This window comes from Dasypus novemcinctus, chromosome 5 (assembly GCF_030445035.2).
Source record: "Dasypus novemcinctus isolate mDasNov1 chromosome 5, mDasNov1.1.hap2, whole genome shotgun sequence".
Classification (NCBI taxonomy): domain Eukaryota; kingdom Metazoa; phylum Chordata; class Mammalia; order Cingulata; family Dasypodidae; genus Dasypus; species Dasypus novemcinctus.
Window position 1 is genome coordinate 157,350,524 of NC_080677.1, and position 19,362 is coordinate 157,369,885.

Genomic DNA, 19,362 nt, shown 5'->3' on the forward strand with positions numbered 1-19,362 from the left:
CACATCTGTAATTCCATGTTAGACTCTAGGTGTGTTTTAAGGGAAACTCTTAGCAAGGAGACCTATGAAAACCATTTTATATGAAAATTGGTTCAAGGTACCTGACAGTTGGCTCCAAACATTAGAAGAGTACTTGTGGAGAAGGGGATTAGTTACAGGTTTATGATGTTAGAGTTCAAGTTCATTATGAGTTAAGTAGACTCATATCTGCCAAACTGGGAAGCTAACCCCATTTAAATAGAAAAATGTGTTGTAACAGACATGACGACAGCAAAAATTGGAAAACAGTCTCTTCACAAGCTGGCGATTCCCTGTTTTTGGAGTATAATATTTCATGTAGTTAATTTTTTTTTCTGTCAAGATTATGGTTTCAAGTTTTGTTTTCAGCCTTATTCATTTAACTCAGCTCTTCGGAAGCATCTGACTGAACCTTAGCAGGAAATTGCTTTATTCATCTTAATGCGAATCTGTTGGTTACTGAGTAGAAGGGGGGGAAATATATATGTTATGTAAACACACACATAGATTTATAAGTGATAGAAATTTTCTGATAATGGCTTTCATTTGCTTAGCACCTTGTACTTTTTACAAAGTTCTTAAAAATGCATCATTGGCTAGGGATATAATTTAATTAACTCTATAAGCCCCTAGATGCACAGTGGAGCCTCATAATATAAAAACCATTAACAGACTTTTGCATCTAAAGAAGAATCTACACAGTTGTAGTAAAATAGAAAAAAAATCAGTTATCTGTAAGAGTTAAAATTATTTTCATTTCGACTTGGGAAGCCAAAAAAATCAGAAGCATTCAATTTGTTTCCTTTATTTTTCTGATGATTTAATTGGATAAAGTGACACTCAAAGTGCGATGCATTTTATGCTGTGTAAATCTAGACTCTGAAGACTGCACCATTTATTTTACCTGAAACTATATTTCTCTCCATTCAGAAGGAAAAGGGTAATAACATATTCTAATTTTGAGTTGAAAACCGGCATGTGAGAGTGTAGGGTATTTTTAAAGGCTCAGTAATTTTCTTCAAGCTGTAGAACTTGTTAACTACTGGGAACAGAGCAAGGGTCTTATGATGGAACTACACAAACAAGCTCTGTTCTCCTTGAGTGCATATAGGTTGTATTTATAATTTTAAAAGGGTTTAATTTATTGAATACACTTTGAGGACAAGATTTGCCTGTTCAGTTTTGGCTTCTCTGACATGCTGTTACTGGGAATGTAGCATTTTTGAAATTTTTTACACATAATGAGTTATTTTTAAACCTTTTTCAAATACCGTATTATGATCGTGTGGTCTCTGTATGGCACAAAGTGGTGTTTTTATAGCTCTTCTACTTAAAAAGTTTTGTCCTAAGTCATGGTACGCAGGCCTTGTGTGCGCTTTAGAGATGCGTTATGTTTGTCTCACCTCGTCAGACCACTGCCAGTTCTTTATGCCCGAGGCAAGAGAAAGAATTCCACGCCCATTAGTTTAATTGCTGTATGCCAAAACATCCAGGTTTCTGTTTTCTCATTAATCTGTAAATACTGTAGAAACTCAGTGAATTTTAACTGAATGTCGCTATTTTGCTATTTTATGTTTTTCATCTTCTTTGTATTCTTGACTCAATTTGGCTTAATTTGAACATAACAGCTTTTCCAAATCACCCAACCATTCAAACTCTGCTTCAATAGCAATATGATGGTGTTTCATGTTCTCTCTCTCCGTGATTATTTTTGTTCATCTTCGGAAATGCCGTTGGCAAAATAATTTGAACTCTTTGAACTATTAACCCCCTAAATTGTGAAAATCCTTCTGGTTGTTTGAAAGCTAAGTTCAGTATGATAATACAATTCTTGATGCTTCCAAGTCGAAGGACAGAGGATAGAGTGAAAATGTATTAAACGGGAAATCAGGAAATCTAAGGTGAACTTTTGGTTTTGTCACTAACTATCTGTGAACCTTTGTGGCTCCTGTGGCAATACAGCGGGATGTCATGCCTTCTTACGGGGAAGTGTTGTGAGGCCGAGGGCGGTAATGCGTGTCAAAATCCTTTGTATACTGCAAAAAATTAGGCTGTCATTGTTATTATTAAGGGTATTCCCACTACAGACAAAAATTTGAGTTGTGCATAACCAGTATTGTACCCACAGTGAAACTGGCAAAGACTAGTTTTTAAGATATGTGAGAAGGTGGAAAATGTAGTGAACTTGCCCAGTCGTTTAGCATTAGTGAAAGACGGTTCTGGCAGAGCTATTACTTTTTCCATCCTCAAGTGTCCTGTCTGCCTTTCCAATAGAAACTATGCGAGGCAAGATGTCATATGTTTGAAATCTTTAAACCTAAAAAGAAAAAATAAAGAAAGAAATCTTACCTTCAAAACATACAAGCAAACTCTGGAGGAGCGATGGGCCTTTTGCATTAAGATTTCACTGTTGCGAGGGTTGTAGATATTACAAGTCCTTGGTGAGCAGTGCCCATGATCTCACTGAGACTTTGGCTCCCTGTGCCTCATACTAAGCACCTTAGGAAGTTCTTGGACCAGAGGTAGATGTGCTCACTTTTGTTCCCAGTATGATCCCAGGACTGGGCTTACTGTCTCTACTGATAAAGCCTCTGGAGGCTCAGGGAGCCATCAGGTACTCGAGATTGACTCTGGAATAGCAAGACAGAGTTGGCATTTGGCTGGTTGAAATGATCTCATCAATTTAAATTCCATCCTCCATAGCTAATAATCTTTACTGTCAAGTGTTTATGGTGATGACTATCTTAAAGATAACAGTCTCCTTTATTCTTCTCATCTTATTTTTATAATTCTACAAACATTTATCGATAGTCCACTGGGTGACAGGCGGGAGTCTTATGTCCTAAGAGAGAGTCAAAGAAGAACAAGACCAGTTGGCTTTATTATTGACAAGCTCACTAATTAATGGGAGGAGGACCTACAAGCAAATAATTATAATCAATGGACAAAAGGCTGCAAATGGTCAAATCAGATTTTAGAGTTAGCTGATTCAGCAGGGCAACAATGTCATTGAGGACCTAGGCTATTTTCCTCTTTCTGTCCTGCTGTCCTCAGTGTGACTTGTGATGATTCCATCTCATGAATAGTAAATGGTTCCCAGAAAATTCCCAGGAAACATCCACTGAGACCTCATTGGCCATAGCTGGGTCATAGCTGGCCCACCCCTAACCAAATAATTGGCAAGGGGAATGGGTCTTCCATTATGGGCTTGGGTCAGTCCGGAATTAGCACTGAGATACTCTCTTCTGAGTCTTGTGTATGAGAGGTGGCCAAATCAAGACATGGCCAGCAAGAGAGAATGGGGAAATGGCTGTTGGAGAAAACCACCCTCTACAAGAAGGTAAAGGGGAAGGGAGTGGGGTAAACTTCATTAGGCAGATGTGATTTAAACTTATTAAGAGCTGAGTTGGAGTCAGCAAGGCTGAGTCAGAGTTTGCAGGAATTTGGAAGGTAATGAAAATAGCACAAAGATGTGAAAGAACATGGCACTTTAGGGAACAACAGTAATTCTATGAGGTTGGAGTACAGTTTATACTGGCAAATGAGACAAGAGAATGAGGTTGGGCCAGACTGGGAAAATACTTGCGTGTCATGCCTTTGGACATTACTGTGAAGGAAACGAAGCCAACAGGGGATTTTAAAAATCTCTTCTAGTCTGTTAGTCTAGTCCATTTGGAGCCTGACAGATGTTCCTCACTGTCACCGGCAGGCCAGAAGTACAGGACCCATCCTTTCATCAGTCATCCTCCCCTTCCCCAGTCAAATCCCAAAGTCCTCACAAATTAGCCCCATTGCTTACCTGAGCTGGTGAAATGGCCTGTGAGTTCCCGAGCCCATTCTTAGCTGCAGCCCCAACCCTGCACCCTATAATCCTGAGAGCCTCCTTAAGGTACAAAATTGAGAAACCTACACGAAACCCACTTAGCCTCTTCAGTGGCTTTCAAACACTCTCCAAGTGAACCTCCTCGTGATGCTTGATGGAGCCTTCAGGAGCTGACCTCTTCAGTCTCGTTTTCTCCCATGGCCCCGTTCCTGCTCTGTGCTCTAACCATTCTGAACTAAAATGAAGTCGCTTTCACTCTCCCTCTGAGACCTCTACTACATGGTGATTCCTCTCCCCCAAATCCCCACCCACTGGATAATTACTCCTACCTTAGATCTCAGCTTACAAACAGCCTCTTGGGGAGGCAGCCATGCATCTACACTAGCAGAGGGTCCCTTGTTGCACGTCCTGTAGAATCATTTCCTCCTCCCACCTAGTGCTACTCATGTCACTTGTAATACTGTCGAATGCCTGTCTTCCCCTCTAGCCTCTAAGCAAGGTGATGGCAGAACAGGATATATCATGTTCACTGCCATTCCCCCAGGAGCCAGCGCAGTGACTGGCATGTGATAGTTGTTCAGGAAATATTTGTTGAAATTGAATTTTGCATGTATATGAATGTATATGTAACATAGATATACCTTAGATAGACATATATAGAAATTATGTATAATATAGAAATAAACTGAATTTGTCTTTCATGGAGAAGGTATACCTCACAGCCTTTAATGCTTTTTAAAAAAGCATTAATATAGGATTTTTAATACCATTTTTTCACTTTGATTTTTATCTAGGATGCTGGAGAAATGGTTCGGTCCTTTGTTGGTGGTTTAGAACTTGTTGTCAATTTGCTGAAATCAGACAACAAAGAAGTTTTGGCAAGTGTATGTGCTGCTATTACCAATATAGCAAAAGATCAAGAAAATTTAGCTGTCATTACCGATCATGGCGTTGTCCCTTTATTGTCCAAACTCGCAAATACAGTAAGTAACACACCACTTTTTTTATTGCTTAGTGTCATAAAGTATCATGGTCTAGGGCAAAAACAAGAAGCTTAAAGCCAGGAAACTGGACTTGAGTTAAATATCCATCACTTAGAAGGGATGCAGTGTTGGTCATCTCATTTAATTTCTCTGAGACAGATATATGTAAAAATGTATTTTAAACTGTAAAATGTTAGTATGCAAGAACCTTGTAAAATAGAGGCTGTTTTTTTCATTTGCCACTGGCAAATGTAAGTGCCATTATGTAACTATCATCTTTGCCACCACCATCATCATTATTATCCTTCAGATAGCTAGCTGTTAAGCCGAACAGTACAAGTTAAGTATGTCTCCCCCAGCTTAGCAAACTTGGATCAATGGCATCCTTGAGCTAGAAATCCTTGGCAACCACTGTATTGTCTACCTAAAGCCATGCCAGATTGAATAAGCAACCTTGAGAGGCAGTGACTTCACCATGACAAGAAGTATTTGCTCATTCCTTGGACTACCACTGGGCAGAATAGAGAAGAAATGTCTACATAGAGAAGAAATTCAAACACTGGAAGGACGCTTGGACTAGAAGATGTTTTTAGGACCAGTCTAAAACTGAGTTCCCAAGCTTATCTGCCAGGTTCAGTTAAGGATCTCAAGTCATTTCCTGAATCCAGAGAACAGTATAATTAATAAACAGAAAACTTTACCCTACTCAGTGATATTATACCTCTATAGGGTAATTACAAATAGAAGGGTATCATCTATGCAAATTACACAGAAAGCAAAATGGATGACCTAAAACCTGAAATTATGTCTGTTGCACTGTCTTCTCTACCTTGGGAACCAAGGTATATAATTGGTATAGAAGATTCACTAGGACGAAGAGGTAGAGTTATTCCAATTATCTCAGTTACGTGAAATATTCCCTTAAGAATATCCAACATTCTTTAAATATTTTTATTAAAGAACAACTTGCTGGTCTGTAATTTTGTGTTCTGAGTGGATTGACTCACCAGGAAATGGAGTCTTGAGCAAATGACTGATGTCAGACACGAGATCACCTCTGAGTGACCTAATTACACTGGGTTCGTTAAATGAGGACACTTTGGGTTAAACCTGGGGCCATTGGTGGCCCCCCATGACACCGATTCCCTTCTAAGACACATCAAAGCAGCCAGCTAGCCCTTCCTTCTTGACTCATTGACTTCTTAACGGGTCATAAAAATCTGGCACGTCAAGCTGATCTCCCAGGATCATTAAAACACCTCTCCCACCCTTCGTTTTCCTTTGTGTAGAATAACGATAAACTGAGGCGCCATCTGGCAGAAGCTATTTCACGATGCTGTATGTGGGGCAGAAATAAAGTGGCCTTCGGTGAGCACAAAGCAGTGGCTCCATTAGTGCGTTACCTGAAATCAAGCGACACCAATGTGCATCGAGCGACAGCTCAGGCCCTGTACCAGCTCTCAGAAGACGCGGATAACTGCATCACCATGCACGAGAACGGAGCTGTGAAGGTACGCTGGGGACTTGTGACTTAGTCCAAGCTAGGTAAATGGGGGCTGGAGGAACCTAGGTAACATGGCAGTTTGACACCGGGGGTGCTCAGACCCCCGCGACGCCTCCCTGCTGGGTCTTGGCTGCAGGCGAGCCACGGTGGCGTGGTGGCGCTGCAGAAAAGGCGCATGGCGATAAGACTTTTCTAAGTCAAAGGGCATCAGATGTTCCTAGTGAAATAAGTAATTATTCCATACTTTGAATCTTAAATCTTAAAGCAAAGATACAGCACGTGAACAATTAATCTATTTAATGTACTATTTACTTGGCACTGAAATAATACATGAGAGGCACATCCATAGGCACCAATTAAACAGCAAAGGATCTGGCTTTCAACAGGAATAGGCTGAGACCTGACTGTTCTAATGATAATAACAAAAGACTGAATCAAAGACACGATTTTTTAAAAAAAACATGCATCGGGTTTTCTTTGCCTGTAACCCATATATGGGTAGCGGGAGAGTCTGCACGTACTCTTAGTGTATCTGCTCATTGGAAACCACCTAGAGCTTCTGGAATACTTGGATGACAATGAATATGAAACATGCTTACAGTACGTCAACTACTTGCATGTGTTAGGAAGAATGAATTTAAAATATTTCCTTTTCTCTGGCTTGTTTCACTGTGCAAATGTAATTTTACTGTTTATTTCCTCGAAGTGCTTATGGCAACCAAATGTGTCTGACCTTTTGAAATGCATGCCCAAAGTGGGCTTTATCTTTTCAACAAGAGCTAATAAAATCTCCAGCTAATCTTATCTGTCAAATCTACAGGTGCCAAATATGCAACATCTTAGGAGGAAGAAGAAACTTAAGATACCAATATCATTTTAGGGTGACTGTTTTCATTTATCTTTCAAACCTATTATAGTTGAGGAATAGAATGTTAATTTTTCTGAAATTAAACCTAATTTACATTTAAATGTCAAACTTTCCATTATCAATCTGTTTTCATGGCATATTAGGCCAAATTAGTTTCTTCAAGCAAAAAGCTGGCATGAAAAGCACCTTTTAAATTAAGTACCAGTTTTCAAAAGTAAATTATAAAAAATATATTGGAACGCTAAATTCATGTCGCTAACAAATGATAAAAAAATACTGTCACTTCTATAAGCTTCTGTTCACCCTTTCAAAAAGAAGTCATTTCTAACTTGAAATTGTATATTCTGCAATTTGAAAAAGGACCTGTCCTGTCTAACAGTCTAAAAAAAAAAGGATAACAGGATACAGTCTTAAAAAAAAAAAAAAGGCCATAAAAATTAAGTAGCCTAGTAAAGTGTCTGACATACAACAGATGCCTAGAAAATTGCCCTTTGTTTAGGAAGAGGGTTTCTAGACCACGCAGAAGGTTTATTCACCTAAACTTTAGTAAGGTCTCCCGGCCGCGGTTCAGCCGATCTGTGCACGTGACTCTCGGTGATGCCTGCTGGCGAATTTGTGCGGCTACTCCCCTGTCGTGCGATGTGGTCCATCTGTGCTCACCCACCTCCACGGCTCGTATGTGTTAGAAAAAGGAGGCGATGAGACAGTTAGGGTGAAGGGGCAGGAAAGAGAAAGGGAAAGCAAGAAGGTTTGTTGTGCTCCAGACGCTTCCCGGGATCTCGTTTAGGAATCTCGGTGTCCTCCGTCTCACGCGGCCGCCTGCGTTCCCGGGTGCCTGGTATTTTCTACCTGAGGCTGACTGCGGAGCGGCGACTGCAGAGCAGGACGTCGGGGGTGGGGGTATCTGCACAAATGCCCCCTCCCCACCGCCACCCCCTCCTGAGCCTGAGCCGTGTGCGGCAGGAGCAGGGGCGGGGCCTGCGTCTTTCCCTCTGGTTTGGGTTGAGTGTGACAAAGGTGTGCTGCCTGGGAGCTGGTAGACTAAAGGGCAGCCGCTTGGGCGTGGGGACAAAGGGAGAGGGACAAGGCCACAAGGACCACAGGGGCAGCCTGATGAAGGGGGCGATGCCCCAGGCGCCCTTCTCGCCTCACCTGCCTTCTCGGGCTCGGTCACTTTACTCTTTGCCCGTCTGCATCAGGCCACCTTTAGGCTGGTGACATTACCAGCAGGGAATGTCGGGCACGCGGTGCAGGGGCTGAGGACACTGCTGAATGCCGTGAACTCTATCCGCGATTTTGGCAAATCCCTGGCTGTTTTTGTTCCCAATTGCTCCCACCCAGTTATTGTCAGAGCCCTGCCACAGCTGCCAGCGCCCCACGGGGACAGGCTCTTTGACAGTCCCCAGATCATTCTGCCTGTTTGGAAATAATTTACCCTAGGGTGCGCGCTTTGTCAGGCAAGGTCCTCCGCAGCAGCCTGATACTTATTCCCTGGTGATGGTGAAAGACCAGGTTTGAGGGTCTGAAATACAGTGGGTTCAGGTTCAAATGTGTTCTGTTTGAAGGGTCCATTTCAATTTTAGATCAAGAGCAATGCTGTCCAATAGAAATACAGCATGAGCCACATGTATTCCATTTTCTAGTAGCCACTATTTAAAACAAAGATAAAAAGGAACAGGTAATATTAATTTTAATAGTATCTTTTATTGCACTACGTCCAAAATGGTATTTCAACATGTAATCGATATTTTTGTAAATGACTAAGATGTTTTATACTCTCTTTTTTCTGTACAAAGTCTTCAAAATCCAGTGTGCACTTGGCACTTCGGGTGCTGCTCAGTGTGGACCAGCCGCATTTGTTCCAGGGGCTCACCAGTGGTTACTGTCCTGGGCAGCGCACGTCTCGAGACCAGGGGGTGGCATAGATGGGCGGCTCAGCAGTGAGGTTTTAAGACACAAAGGTGGTGAATAAGATGTTTCTGGCAGAGTGTGGAGAAGCCTGGGAAGTGTCTACGTTTTAGCTTCAGGAGCACGTAAACTAGGAAGAAAAGCTGTCAAAGTAAATTTGAGACGTTACCAGGTTCACCAGGAGTTCTAGAAGCTAAAGGAAAAGTGAGTTTCCAAAAAAAAAGCATGTGTTTAAAAGGGACTAACAGGTCAACAAAGATTTCCTGATTCAATTATGTTGAAAAACAATCTTTCTCGGTAGAGCCTTTACAAGCAAGAATCTCTTCTAAATGCACTATTTAGTCCCTTGCTCTGGTAAATACAATGTGAGAGGACTAACTGGATCCTTATCCTCTGTGCATTTGTACTCAGACCTTCACAAAGGTGTCAGCCCAGGGTCTCTTGTCACAAAATCTTGCAAGCGTGGATGCCAAAGAGTTGGAACTTAGATTGAAAATAGAGAGTCTAGGATATATACCAAAGTTATTTGCTAATTATAACAAGCCATAACATGGGAAAGTGATATAAGGAGGGGAAGAAGTTACAGGAAAACTGGGCAGACAGGCCCTTTCCTTAGCACAGAAGAAATGATGGCATGGAAAGATGAGGAGTTCCTATAAAAGGCATTAGGTTCCTGCCCCCGTGGTGATGTTAGGTTTGTTTTACAACTGTCTGCACTGGGCAGGTGGAAGCTGCATTATGGGCCATAACTTTCTGGAAAGCAGGAAATTGAAGAAATTGTAGAAAATACAACCTCACGTGGGTCCAGCATTGGAGGGTGAGGAAAGAGCTGAGAGGGTTTCCTCGGCTGCGTCCCAGACCGGCACAGGCAGGGGCCTTCGCGAGACAGGGAAGATGGACCCAGAGGCAAACACACCCCGGGGTGTGGGAACGCTGGCCCGGGAGAAGGAAAACGCCGCCATGTTTGTGGGTCAAATGGGTAGGTTTCGAGACAAGGCACCCAGGAACTCTCCGTGTGTACACGCGGTCTATTTTCATGTTTGATCGATCATCTAATATTTCTCTTAATCCTCTAAATGTAACTTTGTGTTTCTGAGTACTTTCCCCACATTTCAGATACTGCCAGCCGTGCCAGGGATAGACCACTTGGCAATACTCAATAACTTAGCAGGGCTATTAGGTATGAGTGAATATATTGTGGCACCACTTATAGAATCATGCACAGACTTGTTTCCGACTTTTTTCCATTTTCTGCATTTTTCCTTTAAAATGAGAAAGAAATTTTATGATTACATAAGGGGCCCAGTTAGATTTTGTTCAACAAGTTTATGGAAACGAACTTTGGCCCAGTGGTTAGGGCGTCCGTCTACCACATGGGAGGTCCGCGGTTCAAGCCCCGGGCCTCCCTGACCCTTGTGGAACTGGCCCACACGCAGTGCTGATGCGCGCAAGGAGTGCCGCGCCACGCAGGGGTGTCCCCGCGTAGGGGAGCCCCATGCGCAAGGAGTGCACCCATAAGGAGAGCCGCCCAGCGTGAAGGAGGGAGCAGCCTGCCCAGGAATGGCGCTGCCCACACTTCCCGTGCCGCTGACGACAACAGAAGCGGACAAAGAAATAAGACGCAGCAAAAAGACACAGAAAACAGACAACCGGGGGAGGGGAGGGGAATTAAATAAATAAAAATAAATCTTTAAAAAAAAAAACAAGTTTAATTTTAATATTAGGCATACAGCAATTGCTTTCCGTATTTCATTTTTATTTTTTTAATTTTAAAAAATGTTGCTAGCTTTATTAAGGTATAATTGACATATATTCACATATTTAATTCACAATTTAATAAATTTTGACATATATATACAAACATACATATATAGACACATATACATGCACCTATGAAACCATTACCTAAATCAAGATAATGAACATTGAACATTTCCACAATCCTCCAAAGTTTCCTTGTCCTCCTTTATACTCCCTCTTTCCCACCCTTCCTTGTCCCCTGGCAACCACTGATCTGCCTTCTGTCAATATAGATTAGTTTGCATTTTCTAGAATTGAATATAAATGGGATCACACAGTGTGTACTTTGGGGGGGGGCTTATTTCCCTCAGCGTAACTATTTTCATATTCATTCATGTTCTTAATGTATATCAATATCATGTTCTTATGTATAGCACTCATTTTTATTGCTGAGTCATATTCCATTGTATGGATGTATCATAATTTGTTTAGCCATTCACTTGTTGATGGACATTTGGGTTATTTACAGTTTGGGACCATTACAAATAAAGCTGCTATGAACATTTGTGCACAGGTCTTTGTAGAGACATATACTTTTTCTCCTCTTGGGGAAATACCTAGAAGAGGAATGATGGTGTCATATGGTATGTGCATGTTTAACTTTTAAAGAAATTGCCACACTCTTCTCCAAAGTGGTCATACCAATTTGCATTTCCTCCAGCAGTGTTTGAGAACATCCTCACCAACACTTGATATAATCAGCCTTTTTTATTTTAAACATTCTAATAAGTGTGTGGTGGTATTGCACTGTGACTTCAGTTTCAATTTCCCTAATGGTTGATGATGTTGAACTTCCTGTTATATGCTAATTTTTCAGCTGTATAACATCATTGGTAACTTGTCTGTTCCAATTTTTTAAATTATTTTTTAATTAAGCTTATTCTGTTGTTAAGTTTTGAGAGTTCTCTAAGTATTCTGGATACAAGTTCTTTGCCAGATATATAATTCACAAATATTTTCTCTCAGACCATGGCTAGACTTTTCATTTTCTTAACCATGTTTGAAGAATGAAGTTCTTACTTTTTTTTATTTTAATTTTTTATTTATTTCACTTCCCTCCCTGCCCTTCCCACCCTCCCCCAACCCCATTGTCTGCTCTCTGTGTCCATTCGCTGTGTGTTCTTCTGTGTCCACTTGTATTCTTGTCAGCGGCACCAGGAATCTGTGTCTCTTTTTGTTGCGTCATCTTCCTGCATCAGCTCTCCATCAGCTCTGTGTGTGCAGTGCCACTCCTGGGCAGTCTGCACTAATTCCATGCTGGGCGGCTCTCCTTATGGGGCTCACTCCTTGCGTGTGGGGCTCCCCTACCCCTGGGACACCCTTGCATGGCATGGCATTCCTTTCACGCGTCAGCACTGCACATGGGCCAGCTCATCACATGGGTCAGGAGGCCCTGGGTTTGAACCCTGGACCTCCCATGTGGTAGGCAGACACTCTATCCATTGAGCCAAATCCACTTCCCAAAAGCTCTTAATTTTTATGAAGTCCAATTTATCTTTTTTTTTTTTAATGTATCATGCATTTGTGTCATCTCTAAGAAATATTTGCCTAATGCATGGTCACAAAGATTCTGTTTTCTTCTGGAGGTTTTATAATTTTAGGTTTTACATTTTGACCTATGATCCATTTTGAGTAAATTTCTAATTATGATGCTAGGTATGAATTGATACTCACTTTTAGGGGCATATGTTTCAGTGTCATTTGTTGAAAAGATTGTCCTTTGCCCACTGGATGTCTTTTGAAATTTTGAAAAGAATCAAGTAAATATATTCTATTTTGCTCCATTTTTCTATTTGTCTGTATGTATGCCATACAATAACATTTTGATTACTGTAGCTTTATAAGAAGACTTGAAGTCTGATAATGTAAGCACTCCTACTTGTTCCGTTTTCAAAGTAGTTTCGGCTATTTTAGTTTTTTTACATTTTTATCTGAATTTTAAAATCAGTTTGCCTATTTCTACAGGAAATTCTTGCCAAGATTTTGATTGGAATGACATTTAATCTATACATTCTGGGGAAGAAAATTGACATCTTAATGTTGAATTTTCTGAGCCATAAACAAGAAATATCTCTCCATTAATACAGGACTTCTTTAGTATCTCTCAGCATGTTTTGTAGTTTTCAGTGTACAGATCTTTCACATATTTTATTAAATATATTTCCTATGTATTTAACATTTTTGATGCTACTGTGAGTGGCATTATTTTTAAAATTTCAATTTCTAATTGTTTATTGTTATTTCATGGAGACATAGTTGCTTTTGTATAGTAATCTTTTATTCTAGGACCTTGCTAAACTCACTTATTAGTTTTAATAGGTTTTAGAGATTCCACTGGACTTGTTACATAGACTAGAGGTTGGCACATTTTTTCTGTTAAAGATCAGATAGATCTATGGGCCACATACAATCTCTGGGTCAGATTCATCTTTGTTTATTGTTCTTGTTTATAACCCTTCAAAAGTGTGAAAACTATTTTCTTCATTCTGTGGGCCATACAAAAATAGGTTGTAGTTTTCCAACCCCTGTCCAAGATAACCTGTGAATAAAGAGTTCTTCTTTATTTCCAACCTGGATGCCTTTACTTATTTTTCTTGCCTGACTGCATTGGACAGAACCTCCTGTGCATTGCTGAAAAGAAGTACTAAGAGCACATATCCTAGTCTTATTCCTTATTGGAGGAAAGCATTCAGTCTTTCAACATTAAGTACAATGTTAACTGTAGATTTTTTATAGATGGCCTTTATCATGCTGAGAAAGTACCCTTCTGTCTTTACTTTGCTAAATTTAAAAAAAAAATCAAGAATAGACGTTGGATTTTGCTAGATGCCTTTTCTGCATCTATTGAGATGATCTTATGTTTTCACTTTTCTAGTTTGTTGTTATGGTGAATGACATTGCTTGGTTTTCAAATGTTACCAACCTTGCATTCTTGGGATGAACCTACTTGGTTATGATGCATTATCCTTTTTATCCTCTGGTGGATACAGTTTCCTAAAATGTTGTTTAGAATTTTACACCTATGTTCATGAGAGAGATTGGTTTGTAATTTTCTTTTTTTGTACTATCTTTGTTTTGGTATCAGGGCAATACTGGTTTCAATGAATGAATTGGGAAGTATTCCCTCCTCTTCAGTGTTCTGTCAGAGTTTTAGAGTACTGGTATTGTTTTTTACTTAAATATTTGGTAGAATTCACAAGTGAAGCCACCTGGACCTGAAATTTTCTTTTGTTAGCTACAAATTCAATTTCTTTAGTCAATATAGGGATGTTCAAATAGTTCTTTTTTTTTTTTTTTAAGTATTTTGAAATAATTTCAAACTTACAGGACAGCTGCAAAAATAATTCAAAACCCATACAGAGAACTCCTCCATACTCCCCTGCCCCCACCAGATCCACAGATCCACCAATTTTTAACATTTTGCCACTTTTGTTAAATCATATCTATTTCTTCTTGACTGAGTTTTTGTAGTTTGTGTCAGAATTTTGAAGGATTTAGTTCATTTCATTAAGTTGTAATGCACTGGCATAAAGTTGCCCATACTATTTTTTTATACTTTTTAATATCTATAGAATCATTAGCTATGGCATCTCTTTCAATTCTGACATTGGAAATTCTTGCCTTTTCTTTTCTCCTGATCAGTCTGGCTAGAGGTCTATCAGTTTTATTGATCCCAAAGAACCAGCTTTTGATCTCATTTATTTCCTCTATTGTTTTTCTATTTTCTATTTCATTGATTTCCAATATGATCTCTATTATTTCCTTTCTTTTGCTAATTTTGGGGTTTCATTTGCTTTTCTTTGTCTTGTTTCTTCAGGTGGGAGCTAATTAGGTGCTATATTAGTCAAGGTACTCTAGAAAAACAGAACTAACAAGAGGTATCTGTAAATACTATGAGTTTTTTATAAGAATTTTCTGACATGACTGTGGGACATGCAAATCCAAATTCTATAGGGCAGGCTGCAAGTTGGGAATTCTGATGCAGGTTTTTAGTGAGTTCCCCAGCAGAAGCTGACTGCTTGAAGTAGAGATGGGAATTCTCTCTACTCACTACTAAAATCATTACAGCTCCTTTTAAAACCTTCAACTGATTGGTTTTAAATGCAGCTTCTCATATTGTTGAAGGCAATCACTTCAATTGATTGTAGATATAATCAGCCATAGATGCAACCAACTTACTGATGATTTAATGTCTTCAGAATAACAATCAGGGCAGTGCTTGCTTAACCAAACAACTGGACGCCAAAACCTAGCCAAGTTACTACATGAACTTAACCATCATAGGTACTTAGTGCTATAAATTTCCCTCTGTTATTGCTTTGGCTGCATCCCACAAATTTTGATATTGATTTTTATTCAGTTAAAAATTCTTTCCAATTTATCTTTTGATTTCTTCTTTGACCCATGGTTATTTAGAAGTATGTTATTTAGTTTACAAAATATTTGGGAATTTTCCCATGATCTTTCTGTTATTGATTTGTAATTTATCTCCATTAGTCAGATAGCATACAATGTATATATTACTTGAATTTTTCAAAAATTTTTGAAACTTGCCCTATGGCCCAGAATATGACTTATCTTATTAATGTTTTGCATGCACTTAAGATGAGCGAGTACCCTAATGTGGATGTAGAGTGTTCTTTAAGATTTTACTAGGTCAAACTGGTTGATATTATTGTTTAATTCTTCTATATCCTTACTGATTTTTTGAGTATTTATACTATTGATTACTGTGAATTTGTTAATTTCGCCTTGCAGTTCTATCAGCTCCATGTATTTTGAGGCTCTCTTATTAGTTTCATAATTATTTAGGAATGCTGTGTTTATCCCTTTTTCATTATGAAATGGCCATCTCTTTGCTTTGAAATCTACTTTTTCTGCTATTAATATAACCCCTCCTATATTTTGATTAATATTAGCATAGTATAGCTTTTTCTACCATTTTACTTTTACTCTATTTGTGTCTTTTTATTTACAGTTGGTATTTGTAGGCAGTATATTATTGTGGCTTGCTTTTTTATCCAAATCACAACCTTTGCCTTTTTTAAGTGCCTAGATTATTTATATGTAATATGATTATTGAATTGGTTGGCTTTAAATTTACCATCTTGTTATTAGTTTTCTATTTTTCCCATCTGTTCTTTTCTTTTTCTTCCTTTCCTGCTTCTCTTGGATTATTTGAGTATTTTTTATTATTCCATTTTATCTCCTTTGTTGGCTATCAGTTTTGATTCTTTGTTGTAATGTTAATGGCTCTTTAGGGATAGTATATCTTTAACTCAGAGCAGTGTGCCTTCATATTATATTAGACATATAAACATATAGTTTAAGGATCTACAACAGGTATGCTTCCATTTCTACCCTCCTGGATTTTGGGCCATTGTCATTCATTTTATGGCTACATATGGTATAAACTCCACAATACAGTTATTGTTTGTTTTTTGTGTGTGTGCTGTAAACAGTTAATTACCTTTTATGGAGATTGAAATAGAAGAACTTTTATATTTTATATATTTTACTATTTCCAGTGCTATTTCTTTTTGTAGGTGCATATTTTCATCTGGTATCATTTTTCTTCTGCCAAAAAGACTTTTAAACATTTCTTGTAGTGCAGTTCTACTACTGATGAATTCTTTTCAGATTTTATATGTCTAAAAGTTTATTTCATCTTTGTTTTTGAAAAGTATTCTTGCTAGGTATAGAATTTTACATTGATAGTTTTATTTTTTTCTCACAGCCCTTTAAAGATGTTCCATTTTATTCTTGCTTGCATTGTTTCTTAAAAGAAATCTGCTATCTGTATATTTGCTTGTTTGTATATCATGTGTCTTTTATCTTTGGCTGTTTTTCTCATTTTTACTGGGTTTGAGCAATTTAAGTATGATGTGCCTTGATGTAATTTTATTCATATTCCTTTGCTTGGGGTTTGTTGGTTTCTTTGGATCTGTGGGCTTATAGCTTTTTATCAAATTTAGTAAATTTTGAGCAATTATTTTTCAAATGCTTTTCCTGTCCCCTCCTCTTTCTGCTGTGCTTTGGAAACTCCATTTTCACTTGTATTTGGTTACTTGAAGCTCCTCTATGCTCTATTCACCTTTTCAGCCCATTTCCCCCTCTCTGTGATTTAATTTGAAATGTTTGTATTTCTATGTCTATTCTTTAGCGATGTTTCATCTGCCTTTATTTCCACCCAATGTGTTTCACATCTCAAACACTAGTTTATATCTCTCATAGTCCAATTTGGGTCTTTTCATATCTTTCATATATATATTTAACATGTTGAACCTTTCTGTTAGCTTTTTTAATATATGAAATACAGTTCAAATATTATTTCTAATATCATTTCTGGGTTGCTTTCGCTTGATTGATTTTTCTCCTCATTATAGGCCATTGGATGCCAGACATTGTGGATTTTAACTTGTTGAATGCTGCATTATTTTGTATTCCTAGAAGTATACTTGAGTTTTGTTCAAGATATATTGTTATTTTGAAACAATTTGATCCTTTCAGTTCTTGCTTTTATGCTTTATTAGCAAGGTTAGAGTAGAACTAAGATTCTTCTTAGTACTCTATTGATACTCCATGGATTATGAAATTTTTCACTCTGAGTGATGGAATTAGACACTATTCCGGGACCTGGGTGAGCTGCAGAAATTGTTCCTTCTAGCCTTGCCATGTGGTCCTTTTCCTACTACCCAGTAATTGCCTCACATATGTACTGATCATTTCTATACTGAGGATTCTATTGCAGATCTCCAGAGTTCTCTGTTCAGCTCCCTCCTTTCCAGTAATCTGCCCTGAAAACTCTAGTTGTCTTGGCATTGTGATATATATTTTTTTATATTGTTTTAGGCAGGAAGGTAAATCCAGTCCCATTATTCCATCTTAGCATGAAGCAGAAATCTTATTTTGCTTTTATATGTTATATCATATAATAAATTCACGGAACTTTAAGCTAGTCAAGGTGGTAGAGGTAGGTTATCCCCTTTAAACAAACATTTTGCAGATGAGGAAACTAAGGCCAAGTAGGTGGCATACCTAAAGTCACACATTCATTTTATGGCATAGCATCATAAACTATTGTGATATCTGGTTTAGAGCTATTTCTAATATATTAGTGAATTTCAAACCATAGCTCATGGATCCTTAGGGTTCCCCAGACATAAATCAATGGTTATACTCAGAACAAAGGAAACACAATGCTTGGGACATGGTCACCATTAGAGCAGGTATTTTTTTCTGTCTTATATATTAGAATTGTGCATAGATTTATTTCCAAAATAGCTATTTGCTACTTTAAAAAGAATTGAAAATTATTACAAGTCACACTGCTCTTTTAATAGTTCTGTTTATGAAACCCATTAGGAGCCATCCTTTTCATATTCATTTAGCCCTTCTTTTTGATAGAATGATTTACAAAATAAGAATCTCTTCAGTAAGGATAAAGAACTCTAATCATAATCCTTTGTATTGTTGCAACTAGAGTGCATATAAAGATTCTGATATAAGAGAATGACTTTTTTTTTTTAAGGATTTATTTTATTTATTTATTTCTCTTCCCTTCCTCCCACCCCCACCTCAGTTGTCTGTTCTCTGTGTCTATTTGCTGCCTCTTCTTCTTTGTCCACTTCTGTTGTTGTCAGTGGCATGGGAATCTGTTTCTTTTTGTCATCTTGTTGTGTGTGCAGCACCATTCCTGGGCAGGCTAAACTTTCTTTTGCACTGGGTGACTCTCCTTATGGGGCGCACTCCTTGCACGTGGGGCTCCCCCACATGGGGGACACCCCTGCGTGGCACGGCACTCCTTGCGCGCATCAGCACTGCACGTGGGCCAGCTCCACACGGGTCAAGGAGGCCCAGGGTTTGAACCACGGACCTCCCATGTGGTAGACAGATGCCCTAACCACTGGGCCAAGTCCGCTTCCTCTTTAAAGCCACCTTCTTGTTGGTTGTTTGGTTTTTCTGTTTTCCTTGCAGAGCTCTAGGCAATACCTTTGCTTTCCAGGTGATTCAGTGCCTGAAATATCCTGGGAGCACTAAGAACAATTGAATGTTCTTAGGAGGGACTGATTTAATACTTGTCTCCTTCACCATAGCAGTTCTGCTTCACTATAACAAGCCCCCTTGTTTCGGCTCAGTCTAATCCAATACCCTTACCACCACACCACCCCCCAACCCCTGCCAGTAAGTTTCCCTCCCCTTCTTGAAAGTTAGAGGTAAGAAAAGATGAAAAAGAGAGTTAGCTATATAAGAATGTAGCAAAAAAGCTGAATAATAATAAAAGTAGCATCATTTACATTAATTGTTCTTTCTATGTACCAGATATTCTTCTGAAAGCACATTTATACATATTCTTTTAGTCAATCTCCTCAGTGACCAAATGAGACCAAATGAGATGGGAGCTGTTATTATCTCCATTTCACAGATGAAGAAAGTGAATTTTATCAAAGTTGAGTAA

General features: G+C 38.8%; 1 protein-coding gene across 1 annotated transcript in view; it reads left to right on the plus strand.

Annotated features, from left to right (window-relative positions):
* ODAD2 (outer dynein arm docking complex subunit 2) overlaps positions 1–19,362 on the plus strand; it is a 171,055-nt gene that overhangs the window by 122,317 nt on the left and 29,376 nt on the right. The window contains exons 19-20 of the mRNA XM_058297773.2: positions 4,636–4,824; positions 6,114–6,335. Of these exons, the coding sequence (XP_058153756.1) occupies positions 4,636–4,824; positions 6,114–6,335 (411 nt within the window). The remainder of the gene's footprint in view (positions 1–4,635; positions 4,825–6,113; positions 6,336–19,362) is intronic.